At 36.8% G+C, this 16,403-nt stretch overlaps 1 protein-coding gene across 1 annotated transcript in view; it reads left to right on the top strand.

Annotated features, from left to right (window-relative positions):
• The first annotated feature begins 997 nt into the window (after positions 1-997).
• The window catches only part of LOC134531110 (tumor suppressor candidate 3), a 44,737-nt gene continuing 29,331 nt past the window's right edge, over positions 998-16,403 (top strand). The window contains exons 1-3 of the mRNA XM_063366660.1: positions 998-1,282; positions 12,259-12,431; positions 15,950-16,067. Of these exons, the coding sequence (XP_063222730.1) occupies positions 1,199-1,282; positions 12,259-12,431; positions 15,950-16,067 (375 nt within the window). The 5' untranslated portion in view covers positions 998-1,198. The remainder of the gene's footprint in view (positions 1,283-12,258; positions 12,432-15,949; positions 16,068-16,403) is intronic.

Raw genomic sequence — 16,403 nt, 5'->3', positions numbered from 1 at the left:
GGCTAGCCTTACCTGGAGGCTAGCTAACCTGAGGATTTAGCCGGAGGTCATAATATCGGCCCTTAGAGGTTTAGCTACGTGTTTGCTTCCAGCCTCCCCTCGTTATCGCGTGGGTGGTTATCTTTCTCTACTCTGCATGGGTAAATGAAATTTCAAACGTCTAGTTGTATGCGGACTATTAAAAAAATATTGACTATTGATCGCTGCAAATGCTTCCTGCAGTCATTCTCTATAATACGGGAGCATTAAATCTAAGAATGTTACGAAAGAGATTTTTCTTAACTTTAATTTGTAATCGCACTATAACTAGTATTTGAACATTGCTTTTCGTGGCCAGTGAATCACAGTTGCGTATATGAAACAAGATTATTTATATTTTATTACTTTTTAAGTTACAAATATTAATATACAGGTTATTTACACTCTAGTGACAGTAAAGTGTTTACATTTAGACCAACACATTAAAAGAAAAAAGACAAAAATTTAATAATACTACACAATGAAGTAAATTAATTAACCCAAAAATGGTAAGTGTGAACATTTGTAGTTACTTTCCCTGTTATTTTTAATTCATAACTTTTTTTTTTTTTTAGTTTTTATTTCCAAATTTGTGAATGTGAATGTGAAAAAGCAATTTTAAACCACTACTTAACAGTTGAAATTTTCAGGTATAGATACTTTTCATGTTACCCTATTTTATTTGATAAGTTATCGTTTGCTCTTGTGAACATGCGTACGCTGTGATTATTAATTCTTCAGACTCCTGACGTCATGAATCATTTCACGAACGAATCAGACCAGGCGCGTGGCCGGTTCTCATCTCGTTCTCTCGTTCTCTCCGCGTTTTCGTTCTTCCGAATCTTTCAAGGTACCGGCTCTCAAAGTGCCGGTTCTTTACAACGCGAACGAATCGCAAGATTTCGTTCTCTCAAAGATTCGTTCTTTTTGAACGAATCGTTCACGAACGACCCATCACTATACTGTTACAGTCGCGACCGTTACAAGTGACATGGCTGTCACTGCGACAGTAAATATTCCACGTCCCAACTTAATACTGTGGACGGAGTGATGTCTCCGCCCATATTGTCTGTGATTCGACGTGGAGCACAAAAAAAATTGTTGATAGTGAGAAATCGAGGAAGTCCGAAGTCAGATGTTTTAAGTTTTTGAGGACGTGTTATTTGCGTGCTTCTGGAAAATGAACTGGTGCTTCTGTGCGTTACTTTTAATATTTATGACATGTGCGGTACAGTTATCACTTGAACAAGTTCGACGGAAAGATGCAAGTACTTTTATCTTTTATAGTAGTTCAGTAGTTCTTGTAAACTTACCGGCAGGTAGTTTCTTCAGGATGTAACAATTCGTTACATACAAAAATAAAATAAAAAAAAGTTCTTCCTTTTTTTTCATTTGAGATTTTTATTGTCCGCAAGACGAAACAACTATCCGATCACTTTAATAATTTTGTTCATTCATTCAACACATACATTCGGGTAAATATGTAGAGTAGCGGTATATGCGAAAACAAATGCTAAAAATCCTAAAATACTTTTATTCTATGCTCTTTCACTTCCTCTTTTCAAATCAACCAGCGGAGATAAGAAATTCCAAATACTTTAGGAGATATCGAATTTTTTAATTTTGCAATACAACACCTACCATTCGACCGTGGCCATTTTTGTTATTTTGCCGTGTGTTCATGAATGCGTAATAAATAAAATGGTCGATTAGGTCAGGTCAGTTACATTATGAATACTTTCAAACTAAGCGTACATTAAAAATAATATGATTTAATTTCAATGGTTCTTTAGTTTTAAAGTATTTATAATGTAACTGACCTGACCTAACAAACCCGGACAAGTGATGAACATAAACAACTCAGGTAAAATTTTTTTGTTACTTATTAATTGCGCAACAATATCCAAATAAAAAATGAGACTTTAAATTAGAAACGTTAAAAACCCACCTAAGTTGGAGGCGGGTACATTTCCTTTGCCTTTAGAAGGAAATGATGTAGTCATTCACCTACGTCGCGATACCTCCGACAGAATATTAATAAATAAATAAATAATCAGGTATTGGTTCATTTGAATACTGGCCAATCACGGAACTGTCACGTGACAAAATTGTCCAATAAGAAACATAATAGATACTTGTAATCCAGAAACAATGTAAGTAGATTGCCACATGAATACACAGATATTGTGATGAAGATCAAAAAATTCAATATCTCCTAAAGTATTTGTAATTTCTTATCTCCGCCGGTTGATTTGAAAAGAGGAAGTGAAAGAGCATAGAATAAAAGTATTTTCGGATTTTTAGCATTTTTTTTTTTGCATATACGGCGACTATACATATTTACCTACATTCGTCTGTCGAGAAATGCTCGCAGTCCAGGCGATGAGAATTATCGAAAAAAAAAAAAAACGTAGTTTAAGTCCTTCAGTAAAATCTTACTGTACGTACACGAAAATAGTGCGACCTCGAACAGGGCTGCACCCAGCGAAACCGAATTTCGCCACGAGCCAAAACTCCGACGAAGGTAGCCGCAATTTCTAATTTTAAAAAAATGTCCACAAACGTTTCAAAACAACAAATAATTAAACAGCATGGCTCGAGCTACCGACGTTAAATTATCTATCCCGCAATTTACTTCATTTTTGGCGAGAAGCCACCGAACGCGACCTACTGGTGCAGCGGTCGACAGACGACTGGTGAAATCCTGCCACCGTCTCCTCCACGCAGGGAGGAGATGTCACATGACCTCACCGACCAATCACACGCACGCTTCATTCACACTACACATCACAAGCCAATAGGAAAACAGAGCACACATTGAAAACAGTTTTCTATCCATAGAGCCAGGGACTTTACATTCTCTTTCTCTCTCCCACATCGTGAGACAGCAGTTATCACTCAGTTCCCACGCAGTGGGGGAATCACAGCTTTTGTCTCTCTCTTACTGGGGAATCACTGTTTCTTTCTCACTCGTACTTACAGGCCTCTTATGCCTCTCTCTTTCTACACATCACCCCAGACACGGTCCCTTGTCCTATAATTATTATGGAACACGTTAACGAAAAATAAGAACAGCAATCATAATACAAATTACTTGACAAACTTAAACTCATTTAGAAAAACCTGAAAAAGTAGGCCAAAACAGGCAAACATCCAGTACAGCGGCTTATTTGTGAATAATTACATAACAAATAGTCAGTGGCGGATTTACCAGTAGGCTGAGTAGGCTTGAGCCTAGGGCGGCAGATTTTTGGGGCGGCAAATTTGGGGACCGATTTTTTTTTTTTGCTACCTCATAGAAATCAAAAATATTTCTGCATGACGGTTTTCTGTTTTCTGATGTTTTACAAATAGAAGTCTGCAACAAATTTTGCCAATGACTTTCCCCTCTCCCTTGTCATTGTACGTTCCGTGAATCCGTGTAGCAAACTTCCATATTCCAGAGTAAAACAGCTAGTTCGCTAGTCAGTAAATGCGAATTTTAATGGACAAGGCCTCGGTTGGCACTACACGCCCAAGACAACTATGGTCCCGGGAAAAATGTGACTACCCAAGGTCAGAAGGGCCCCTCCGCCCTCCCTCCGCCGCTATCCCTTCCGCCAGACTGTCCCCTCCCTTCTCCTAGTCCGCCTCAAGGGTCGAACCGCGTCATGTCGCGGGTGGGGCGGCAATTAGAGCTGTTACCTCGGGAGTCGGGACCACAGTTGTCTTACGCGTGTATTGCATAACGAATTGATATTTCTACGTAGGTGTGTCGTGTGGACTGTTATTTTTCGAAGTGTTTCGTGAATTGTATCATTGTATGAATATTTTCACAGCACCGGTAAGTAAAAACTTTTTATAATCATAATACATTATAATAAAGCATCTGTAACGATAACGAATAAATTTATTGAAAAAGCCCTGCAATAATATTTTTCATTTTGAAGCTTGGAACATGGTCACGTTAAATTTAGAACATTTTCATATTAACTATAAATAGTATTCTAAAAGATTGCTCATGGTTATCTTGTCATTTTGTCTTTTTGAATGAAGCAAACATCAAAAAATAGAAATAATAATTCACAATAAACAATTCATCGGAAACCATGCAAAGAAATTTTAATTTTTTCGTGATAGCATTAAAAAAATACGTTTTTACGTTAACTATTTATTATGTGAATTCTGAATGAAGGATAGGGGTGAGCAGGGTAACGTGGCCATCCTAAGATAAAACGATACATAAATTGTATATTGTAATTAAAATCAAAATATAAAATAACCCTTCAATAATATAGTTTTCGTACAATCAAAACACCATTAAAATGTAAATATTGGAGCGACTCATGTTTGTTTTTTGTTTGCCCGTCGCACTAATCGGGTAAATGATATGACATTTTTTTTTTTCATTTTTCTTTTATCTTAAGGAAACTAAATCACGGGATACCATTTCCGGCCACCTGCACTTGTTTGTGAAATATGAGCCGTCCTTGAGATACTGCCACCTTATCTGCCAAGCCTCTCCTGCTGGCAAATTTTTGTGTAAGGTCGTTCCCCACACGAAAACAACACACACATTGCAAAACACGTTAGAAATTTACAGTGTAGATTAAAAAAAAAATGTTAAATGTTCAATAGTTTGTTTTATTATTTAGTAATACATAAATAGAGCTAAGTATATACAGTTCGGGCAAAGTGAACATGCGGTGGTGGCTGGCCACTTTGCCCTCTGAGACGCCATTACAAAAAAACTAGCAAAAAAAAAGACATCTTCTACAGTTATTAATATGTGGTATTAAAGTTTAAAACATGCTAATTTGGATAGGCTATATTAAATAATTATGGCATTACTGTGTATTTAATAATGATCAACAGTAATTATTACTTACCTTACATGTTACATCAGAAATAGTAAAACCAGTAAAACCTTAATAAAACAAATAACTTTCACTGCAAACAGACCGGGTGCTCTCAGAACACTAATGGCGTCTCTTACAAATGTTTCCCATCCTCGCTACCAAACTTCATCACTCTCCAGCTGAGTAACAGCCAATGGCCACTTTGCTCGCTCTGGCTACGTTACCCTGCCCTCCCCTATCGCTGCTTGTGTACGAAAAATAAACTTGTTAATTTAATCCTTTCCATTTCAGTTCCTGAAGAAAAAATTGTGAAAATGAGTGATGGGAGAAAGCGACTTAGTGGAGCGGAGTACTAAAAGAAGGCCAAAATAAAAAAAGAAGAACAAGAGCAAATTATACGAAAAACCACAAAAATTGACAGTTTTTTTAAAAATGAAAATTGGGTCGAAAAAACGGGAACTTCAACAATGCAATCTGGAAAGGATGAAACGGACTTTAATTCTGCTGCCCAACTGTCATCTGTTGAACTATCGACTAAAGAAAAAACTGATGATTATGTTCTTGACGACGAGTGCTCCAAAATTGAAGATGCCTCTCAGACCGAATCGTTAAATGATGACCAAAAGCAAACAACTGTAGATCTAAACAAAGATCCAGCTTTATGGGAAATTAACGATACTTTAAGGGAAATTATTGCAAGATGCGGCTTTTATCAAAACAAGTCTTCTGACTTCTCTAAAAGTGGAAAACTATATGCTGATCAACGTCGTTTCTTGCCAGTGAGTATCTTTCAAATAAAAATGAAAAACAATGAAGTGAAGGACCGAAATTGGCTGGTTTACTCTGAAAGTAAGAGTTCCGTATATTGCGGACCATGTTTAGCATTCGGTCCATTGGAGAATAAAACTCAGTTCGAGAACGAAGGATTTAATGACTGGAAAAATGCAGAACACCGAGTAGCTCAGCATGAAAACTCTGCGCGTCATAAATCCAGTATCCTTAGTCTGAAAGCTAGAAGTGCGATTGATGGTCGAATCGACAATTTACTGCATTTGCAAATTGATGAAGAAATTACTTATTGGAGAAATGTTCTGAAAAGGGTTGTTGCTGTAGTGAAGCGGCTGTGCTCAAGAGGTCTCGCTTTTAGAGGAAAAAGTGAAAAGTTCGGTGATCCACACAACGGAAATTATTTTATGATTCTGGAACTGTTAGCTGAGTTTGATCCTTTCTTAGCCAGTCATATTGAACGATTTGGGAATCAAGGATCCGGAAGTACCAGTTACTTATCGAAGACCGTTTGTGATGAATTTATACTTTTGATGTGCCATAAAGTCTTGAAGCAAATTGGAGACGAGATAAGAAGGGAGAAATACTTTTCCTCAATCATCGATTCAACACCGGATATAGCACATGTGGACCAGCTCACCTTCGTGATTCGGTATGTTTTAGAAACAGGAGAACCCTGTGAAAGATTCCTCAAGTTTTTGCCCTCAGTGGGACATAAAGCTGAAGAAATGTTTGCTGCCATTACTTCGGAACTAAAAACCTTGGGTTTGAACATTGAAGACTGCCGTGGACAATCGTATGACAATGCCGCAAATATGTCTGGCATATACAATGGCTTACAGGCTAAAATTCAAAGTCAAGCACAGTTTGCTTTTTTCGTTCCTTGCTCTGCCCATTCTTTAAATTTAGTGGCAACTGCGACTGCTGAATCTTGCACAGAAGCTTGTCGATTCTTCATGTTGCTCCAAGAAATATACGTTTTTTTTTTCAAGTTCAACACAACGCTGGAAGATATTGATGACTGAAGTCGGAGAAGGCAAAACAGTCAAGAGAGTAAACCTCACACGTTGGTCAGCTAGAGAGGATGCATGCAGAAGTTTGAGAGATTCGTGGCACGAAGTCATTAAAGCTTTGGAAACAATCAGGAATGACTGCGCCGAAAAGCCTGTCACAAGAAATGAAGCAATGGGAATTCTTTCAAAATTAAAAAAACTGGAAACAGCGTTAATGGTTGTTGTGTGGAATGTTTTTTTGGAAAGAATAAACAAAGTAAATGTTCAAATCCAGGCTTCTAGCGTAGATTTGATTACTGTAGCCGATCTTTATGAATCTCTTCGCAAGTTTTTCGTAGAGCAACGAGAAAACTTCAAGTATTTCGAAGAAATGGCAATGGAATTAAGTGCGTCGAAGCAGTACACAAAAGACTTGGGAAAAAGACAACTGAAAAGAAAAAAATTTGCTGATGAAACACCCGATGAAGAAATGAGTATGACAGCGAGTGATACTAGCGATACTTTCAGGGTTAATACATTTCTCGTCATCATTGATAGACTCGTATCCGAATTAGAAAAAAGGAAGAAGGCATACGACAATTTCAATGAAAAATTTTCATTTCTGACCAAAATGAGCGAGTTATCATTATCAACCCTTACGAAAAAGGCTCTGTCCTTAGAAAAAATGTATCCTAATGATTTAGAGACTGAGTTGGTTCAAGAATGCATACATTTTCAAAGCCACATATCTTCGCAAAGCATTCTGGTAAAACCAGATTTTACATCATTACAGAGTCTATCTTCGTTTCTGCGAAAACAAAGTTTGCAGAACGTTTATCCGAACTTGGACATAGCCCTTCGTATGGCCTTATGTACACCAGCGACAAATTGTTCGGGTGAGAGAAGTTTTTCTTGTCTAAAAAGGGTAAAAAATTATCTGAGATCGACCTTGAGCCAAGAAAAATTAAACGCTTTAGCACTTTTGTGCATAGAGTCGGAATTAATGAACAATATTACTTACGACGATATAATCGATGATTTTGCCAACAAAAAATCGCGCAAAAAGGGATTGTAACGAACTTAATCTAGGACATGAAAATTGTAGAGGCAAGGGCGGCAAAAACTTTGCAGCCTATACCTGGAAAATTTGTAAATCCGCCACTGCAAATAGTAATGATTGAAAATGTCTGTTAAAATATAAGGTACATTCTTAAAGCATACAGCAAGTGAAATATCAAGCCTTAAATACATAAAAATGGTAAAATATTATTAGAGAGACTTTTTAAGCAATATTTACATGCATAAAAATAGATTAAAAGAACAATATTTAGCTAGGAGGGCAGGGGTCTTGCAACGTTACAAGGAGGTAATGAGAAACTTTAGTAGCACGTGTTATATGATAAAAACGCTAATTAAAGATGTCCAACTTTTCTTTTATAGACTGAAGTGACAGAAATATTAGAATAGTCGAGCTACATTAAAAATAATCGGTAACAGTGTGGACGGTTGATTAGGTTAGGTTAGCTGCATTAAAAATACTGTTAAATTGTGTGAACGGTTGGTTGTCAGGATAGCTATTTCTTAAATTGGAAATTCCTAAGCAACCATCAAAAATATTTGACAGTTTTTGATAATACTCGGATATCACAGCTTTTTAGAACGGAAAGAAAAAAATCGGAAAATATGATTTTCACACACTACTCACATCCCTAAATTTACTCCAAAGGGATGTTTTCGTAATTCCTACTAGTTTATGAAAAAATTATTTTATATTTCTTATTACAATACCTGTGCTTTTAATCTGCCGCCACCATTCATTCTTTACCAGCAAAAATAGGAATATATGTTTTATGTATACTGGAGACGTTCCTGAATTAACCCTGAAAGGAAGGTTTCTTAATTCCTACTGGTTTGTTAAAAAAATAACAGTTTACAGCTTACGTTATAATACCTATGTATTCACACAATCGCCAACATTAATTGTTTGTGTTGACCTGTGTGGATTTTGTAAAATTTTTATTTGGAGAACTTTAGTCAATGTAGAAATGTCGTTCATTTTGTCTAAGGAATATGGAATTATGATTGTAGGTTGGAAAAAAAATCCTACTTATTAGACTTGAGATCATAATCAATTATTATATGACAATTTTTTTATGTACATGATCGTACATCAAGTAGCACAGGATCAAGTGAACAAAATCAAGCCCCTTCAGGATCCAGGGATAAATTTCAATATATGAAAATGATAAATTAGCTTATTTTTAATTCTCCATAGTTAACCACATTTGTGGCTATAACTATAACTATAACTATAACTACTTAATAAGCAAGAAGTTTCACTTCTGTCACATGTAGACTCCACACACACCTTTTTAAAATATATGTTTCCAAAGCTGATTTTTTTGCTCATGTTGCTGATTCTGCCAAAAAATAAAAAAAAAGAAAGAAAGAAAGGAAATTAGAATAAATCAGCTAAAATAATAAAATGTACGTACTGCCATCACCCGACCTCTGTGAAAGGTCCGGGGGGTACCTGACGGGCGCTACGGGCGTTGCAATGCTGCTGCTGTTGTCCGGAGGGGCGCCAGGCTAGCGGGCTGCTAGGCCGTTGATGTTGGGTCGTGGGTACTCTGTCCCCGCGTGCCCCGCCAGGTACACGGCTTGAATCTAACCTGAATGGTTCTCCCTTGACTGTGAAGGCCGCTCGGCCGTGTGGAGGACAGTAGACTACGGAAAATTATTGTACACGAGTTGGTGAGAATTACCTTTAATTTAGTCCCGCTACAAAAACTCTCACCAACACTTGGCGACGTCTAGCGGTTAAACAATTAAAACAAAAAAACACAACACTACGCGACACTAATGGTTACAGCGGCAGTCTCGCGGGACGTGGGTCGATGCTCGCTGGAGACGGCCAGCGTCAAAAGTTAACGGGTGCAGGGGGGGCTCGATGAGCGGGCTCCTAAGTTCAGAGAAACACTTACGTGAGTGCAGCCGGCAGGCATATGCCTCGGCGTCCTTAATTAAAAATACTTTCGCTGGAGTCGGCCAGTACCGTAAGTTCCGTGATACAATACGTAGCACGGTATCACACTGAAGACGGTCGGGATAGGCCCGGTTTCGCAAAATACGCGCCGAGTTGACGTGGGCAGCGGTGAATTAATAAAAGGATTTAAATTTGAAGATGTAGTACAGAATAAAAATAATCAATGAAACAAACTTGAATGCTGCCCACGGACACACGTCTGTTCCCGTCGCGGAGTGGTTGGAGACTGCCGAACATGGCCGCCTCGCAAGGAAGAGAAACTTTCTCTTCTTTGTGAGTCGGCACCAAAAACTTATAATAATTTAATTGGTTATATGATGAGTAAAAAACATGCTCCAGGTGCTTGATTAAAACTTTGCACCTGGTAAATATTTGCCTAAGGCTTAACAATTATTTTAATTGATTAATTAATTTAAAAAGTGGCACCAAGTTGGCGACTGTAAATTTAACTACAAATTGTCTCAATGTGCGCTGTTTGGGTTTGAATTCCCCTAGTTTGGCTCGACCACTATCATAGGCCAATGAATCAAGGCCAGTAGCCGCTGTGACTAGTAACGAGGGTTGTTTTCTGTTCCGTGCGAGCCGCCCACGCACGGAATCTCTACGACGCACTTGCTCACTGCTTGTGATTACTTAAGTTCGTCCTAATGCCTCGTTTGGGAATTGTTTTCCGTAGTCGAGCCCCCGGGGTTTCGTGTCCTATTGTTTAATTCAGTTAATTGAGGTCACGCCCGGGGCGCTCGCTTGACTCAATCTGGCTGGGCTGGGAGTGCACTTTGAAAACGGGATATGGTACTGGCGGTGCGGAGCACGGGCTTAACGGCCATGGTCGGTACGACGTCAGTACTTCATCATGAATACATTATTAATGTAGTTGACCTAACATGACCACAAAGGTTCTCACATTTTGACAGTATTTTTAATGTAGCTAACCTACTGTTCACATGAATTTATAGTATTGTTATGAATGGGAAAATAGTTCCAGAAAGGATAGCCCAGAGCCAATCCACTTTAATTAAGGCAATTAGCAAGAAAATGTGTCAGGTCACCATCACTGATTTGCTTAAAAAAAAATTACAGCAGTTACAACCAGTGGAGACAAGAAGTTTGCTAAAAAGATTTCGCCCCAAAAATATTTTTACCCATGTTATAGCCTTTTGAAGTCGGTTCAAAATCAAAAAAGGTGGAATAAAGCACGTTCTTAAAATTAGTGGCATTTGAAAACTATTTAATGGATTCACTCACTCTGTTTATGTACCTGCCAAATACTGCATGTCCTGGAGGTCTCGTAACCCTCCGAAGTGTCGTTTCACAGACTCTCCAACTTATCTCTCAAAGTTCCGAGAACAATGGCTCCCTAGTTATGCCACTTCACGCATCTGGGATCATACCGTAGAGTAGCGGTATTTGCGGGAAAAAAATGTTAAAAATCCGAAAATACTTTTATTGTATGCTCTTTCACTTCCTCTTTTCATTAAACCCGGCGGAGATAATAAATTCCAAATACTTTAGGAGATATAGAATTTTTTAATTTTCATAGTCGGCGATATTTGTTAAAAAAAATTTAAAAATTCCGAAAATACTTTTATTCTATGCTCTTTAACTTCCTCTTTTCATTAAACCCGGCGGAGATAAGAAATTCCAAATACTTTAAGAGATATTAATTTTGGCTTTCACCATTGTTTCTTGTTTATGAGTATGAAATTTTTTTTCCTTGCGGCTTTCACCATTGTTTACCCGCCTCTAACTTAGGTGAGTTTTTAACGTTTCAAATTTTAATGTTTTATTTGTTATTTGGATATTGTTGCGCAAGTAATAATTAAAAAAAAAATTCGTGAGTTCCTACTGTTCATCCTTTGTCCCGGTTTGTTAGGTCAGGTCAGTTACATTATAAATACTTTAAAACTAAACAACCATTAAAATTAATTCATATTATTTTTAATGTCCGCTTATTTTGAATGTATTTATAATGTAACTGACCTGACCTAATCGACCATTTTAATTAATTAGGCATTCACGAACACACGGCAAAATAAAAAAAAATGGCGGTGGTTGAATTATATCACAGGTCTTGTATTACAAAATAAAAACGGCGATAGCTCCTAAAGTATTTGGAAGTATTTTCGGATTTTTAACATTATTTTTCGCAAATACCGCTACACTACATATTTACCCTGTCGAGAGATGCAGAGAATCTCTGGGCTCATTGGCAAAGCGTTGAGAAAGGGGAAGGGGGTAGTGAGGCACCGAAGCAAATGGGATTGGGCATGTAGTAGTAATAGAGGTCATGTGCTACCTGTATCATGCCCCAACTGCAGGCAGGAATGTGAGCTGGCTGGCCAGTTTCATCACTAGAGTCCTTGTAACAGTATTTTAAATATAGCTAACATAACTAACTGTTAAAACTAGAAGTTACCAGTTAACTACTTGAAATATCGCAATGCCGTTTTACAGAATAATTAAAACTTCAGAAAATTGGCAAATATTGTACGTTTATTCTGATGTGCCGCTCTCCTATTTAATTACCAGGGAGAAAAGATTTGATAGCTAAAATATACTTTTAATTGTATGTTTTCAGGGTTTGAGTTTAGGTGATAGAGTGCAGCAACTGACGGACATGACGGTTAAGAAGTCCATTCTCCGTTTCAATGGCAACAAGTTCCGGGACTACGTGAAAGCTACGCCCCGCAACTATTCTATGGTGGTCATGTTCACTGCAATGGCACCTCAGCGTCAGTGTTCCATATGCAGGTAGGTCCGGAATAACTTTTCTCCTTAAATTTTTTTTTGTATTAAGTTCCTAACTTTTATTTGTTTAGTTGCCTGTTTTAGGTCAATTATTGTCTACATCTGTGCAATGTTTTTTTAAGGGAACATACAAAAAAGTCTATAAAAAGTAATAGTGCTCTCACAGTTGTGGAAGTAAAGATTAAGAAGCCTAAGAGACATTGAAGCCAGCGAAAATAAGGAAATGTGGCTTACTTGTTTGTAAACAAAAACCTGTACTTTTTTTTATTGGTAAAGGAAATGAAAAGAGAAGATAGTTTCTAAGTTTTTATCTGATTCCTGATCACCACAACCTACATAATCTTACGAAGTACAGAGGATATAACCCTCATTTCTCATGTAAACTTAATCTTGATCACTCCTATGGTCTTAGTCAACTTGCTTTAAAACACTTATGGTGTTTCTGAATACATCCTTTAAAGACCATTTAGCCTAAAGCAGTGGTTCTAAAACTTTCTTTAAAATCCTACTAATAATTGTTGGTGAACTATATATAAATTTATGAGAATATGTTATAATAATTAAGTCACTGTTCAAGAAAAACCTAATTTGGTCAAATAAATAAATAATAATAATAATATGTTCTTTAATGATTAATGCAATGGGGGATTTTGATTTAATGCAGTTTTTTGGACATACATCATTGTAGTTTTGCACTGTTTGTCATGAAAAAATTCAGAAGAAAAAAATATGAAGTTAAAAAATTCACAGAAAATAAGACTGAGTCAGCTGATGTCTGGAAAATGGAACCGACGATAAAATTAAACAAGTATAATGGACAACACAATGACGACAGCACGAACAAAAAAATGTTAAACTTCTAATTCAAACAGTGCAAAACTGCAATGGGTTATGTCCAATAAACTGCATTAAAACAATAATAATAATAATAATAATAGTAGTAGTAGTAGTAATTTGTTTACAAAAAAGAGCAATGAAACGGTAAACTTTGAGAACCACTGGCCTAAAGGTCCTTGATAAGTGTATTTTGAAGGATGCCAACCATTTCTGTCAACTTTCATGAAAGGATCCTTGTATGTATAGTATGTGTTTTTTTTAATGTAACAATTATTGGTTGTTGAACCAGCCAACTGCTGTCTACAACATTTTATGTTTATCAACGACTGTCTAATGATTAATTGGAATGTATAAAAATTGAAAATTGTTGACCATAGAGTTTGAAAAATGCGAAAATGCAAACAAATGCAGCCAAAAAGTATTTCTTTGTTGATGCACTAGGTTGTGTTAGCGTGTAAAGCATTCAGATATCCTTTCATGGCTAGTTTCTCACTGAATAAAGCGTTGAAATTAATTAAAGAATCCTTCGGTTAAGCCTGCATCAGTTAAGGACAATCCATACTAAATGGAAATTGTATGAGTAAAACCCATTGGAAACAGATTGGATTACTGGGGAAGAACTAGTATCAGCTACTCTAAGTCTGCCTAGCTGATACACACTCTTATAATTCCCCAACTCAAATGAATCCCTTGTTGTGTGTGGATCACACCTACCACAGTAAAAACCTATTGGGAGAAGAACGAATAGAAGAAATATGTCATCCTGCGATGTAAAAGGTATGGTGAAAGGTTTTAAATCCGGCATTCTATGGTTTGGCACAGTCTTTAATCCGGCAGATATCAAGTTTCGTAGTATTTTCAAATTTCTGGTGTTTCAGGGAGCATGTCTGAAGTGGTGAATCGGCTATACCTTGGCAGGTATACCATGCAGGTTTAGTGGATTCTGGGAATTATTGTTTGAATTGTTAGTAGATCATGGGGTTTTGTCTTGTGAGGTAAGTGGAACAAATGTGCAGAAGTTATTGAGTTGGCCAAGGACGGCTAATGTCTATATCATTTTCTCCTCATGGAGAAGAAAATTATCATTTTCTCCTCATGGAGAAGAAAATGTACCCACCTCGTACCTAGTTGAGAGTTCTCTTTCTTGAAGTTTCACTACCATGTTGTTAACCTTTTTTAGCGTTTGCCTGTGCATTAAAGTGTGTGTTTTATAGCGTAGCCAAAACTGTTTTTAACGAGAGCTTGATCTGATTGTTGTCACTGCCCTAATGTGTTTGGGTGGATTCCAACTGTTGCCCTCGGCAGCTAGGTCGCATTACTGCGCTTCCTGCTTTTTCAGTATGCTCATAGCGTATCATTGTTGGTTTTAATATCAGTACATTCCCCCTTTCCACCCCTTCCCATTTTCTAGCGAGTTACTTTTCACATTTGGCATTTCCATTAAAACAAAATTGACATTCTGTAATCGTACAAAATCTCTTTTTTGGCGTGGCACAGGTCCTGAACATGGCAGATTAAAGACCTTTTGCTGTATTAGATCATTTTTTTTTTTTTTTATCATTTACTATTGGAAATTGTTCTTGGCTGAGGCAGAAAGCACATATTACTGAAAAAAGTTACGTATGGCTATTCATAGTTTTATTATGGTTACAGTAATTTGTAAAAAAATAATAATTCAAATCTAAAACCCTAATAATTTCACAGGGAAAAACACTCTTTTCTTCCACCTCATCACTATCAACTTCAGGCACACCATTGAATTTTTGCTATTTCTTAATAAGTAAATTTTCAATAATAAATTACAAATGAAATTTTACAACTTATAAATTGTTGTCTCCAAAATTGTACGTGTCATGTCGTTCAGTGTCTATCTCTCCCCCTAACAAACTGAGTTCAGTACAAGTGACATGCATGTGTGTCTCACCTCTACATTGCAAAAAACAAATGAGTACCACAAGAACTTTAGAACTTTGATATTCTCCTCAGTAATCATCTGGTGCAAAAATCATCCTCAACTGGAATTTTTGGTCCAAGTGTGTTAGTACAGGCTGCTACATACAGTCACGTTGCAGGACAGCTGATTATATTCGCTATGAGGGAGAACACTTGTCTCGGGGGAGGGGGGGTCGATTCATGACTATAACCTGGAGAGGCACAGTATGACAAAAAATCAAGTCTATTATATTATTTTTAAAAAAGATGCATGCCAAGGTATAGAATTTGTGGTGTATTCCTTCAATTTTATTTGTTTTACAAATATGGCCTGTTTGATTACATTCTAATATATTATAGTAACATATACATACTGTCTATAGTTATAAATATAGTTTTAAGAGTATACGTAATTTAAGGGGGGCATGTTCCCATATGCCTCCCTCTAAAATCACCTCTGATTGTCTTATCTAGTTATAAGTACCTAGGGTCCTAGTCTAACAATTGCAGATCTATAAGAAAAAAAACCCACAGTTTTGCAGATCCCAAAAAATAAAACCTATTTAAAATTTTCTCACGTAAAAATATGGCAAAGACAGGGCCCCCCCTTTTCTTTTCCTTTACCCCCCTCCCCTCAATTAATCAAGAGTTTGAGTTTACAGTTTCTGAAATAATTTTGACTTTTGTGTTCTATTTTGTATGTGTATTCGTCTTGGCTATTATTGGTTAATACTGTAACTGATGTGTTCCAGACATGCGCATGATGAGTTTCAAATTGTTGCCAATTCATTTCGCTACTCCCAGATGTTTTCCAACAAGCTTTTTTTTGCAATGGTTGATTTTGATGAAGGACCAGATGTCTTTCAGATGGTGAGTCCTATTTATAAATAAGGCATAATGTACTTGTATAAACAGTAGTATTTTTTTATTATAGGCTTTATATAGGTGAATTCAGGTAGCAGCCATTCCTGAAGTTCTGAGTTCTTAAAGGTGCTGAGAATGAATATTTATGTGTATGAATATGTATATTTTTGAAATGCGCTCTAAGGAATGCCTAGGTATCATTTTATGCATTTATCATCACAAGTTGTTGGAATGGTAATATGCAAAGCTAGTAATTTGTGGCAGAACATTGGTAATAAATTCTACAAAATTCAAGCTTCCGTTAAATTATGTTCTTCAGTGACTTAACAAACTGATTCAGAT

The sequence above is a fragment of the Bacillus rossius genome, chromosome 3 (assembly GCF_032445375.1).
Source record: "Bacillus rossius redtenbacheri isolate Brsri chromosome 3, Brsri_v3, whole genome shotgun sequence".
In the NCBI taxonomy this organism is placed as follows: Eukaryota; Metazoa; Arthropoda; class Insecta; order Phasmatodea; family Bacillidae; genus Bacillus; species Bacillus rossius.
This window is presented reverse-complemented; position numbering and strand designations above follow the sequence as displayed.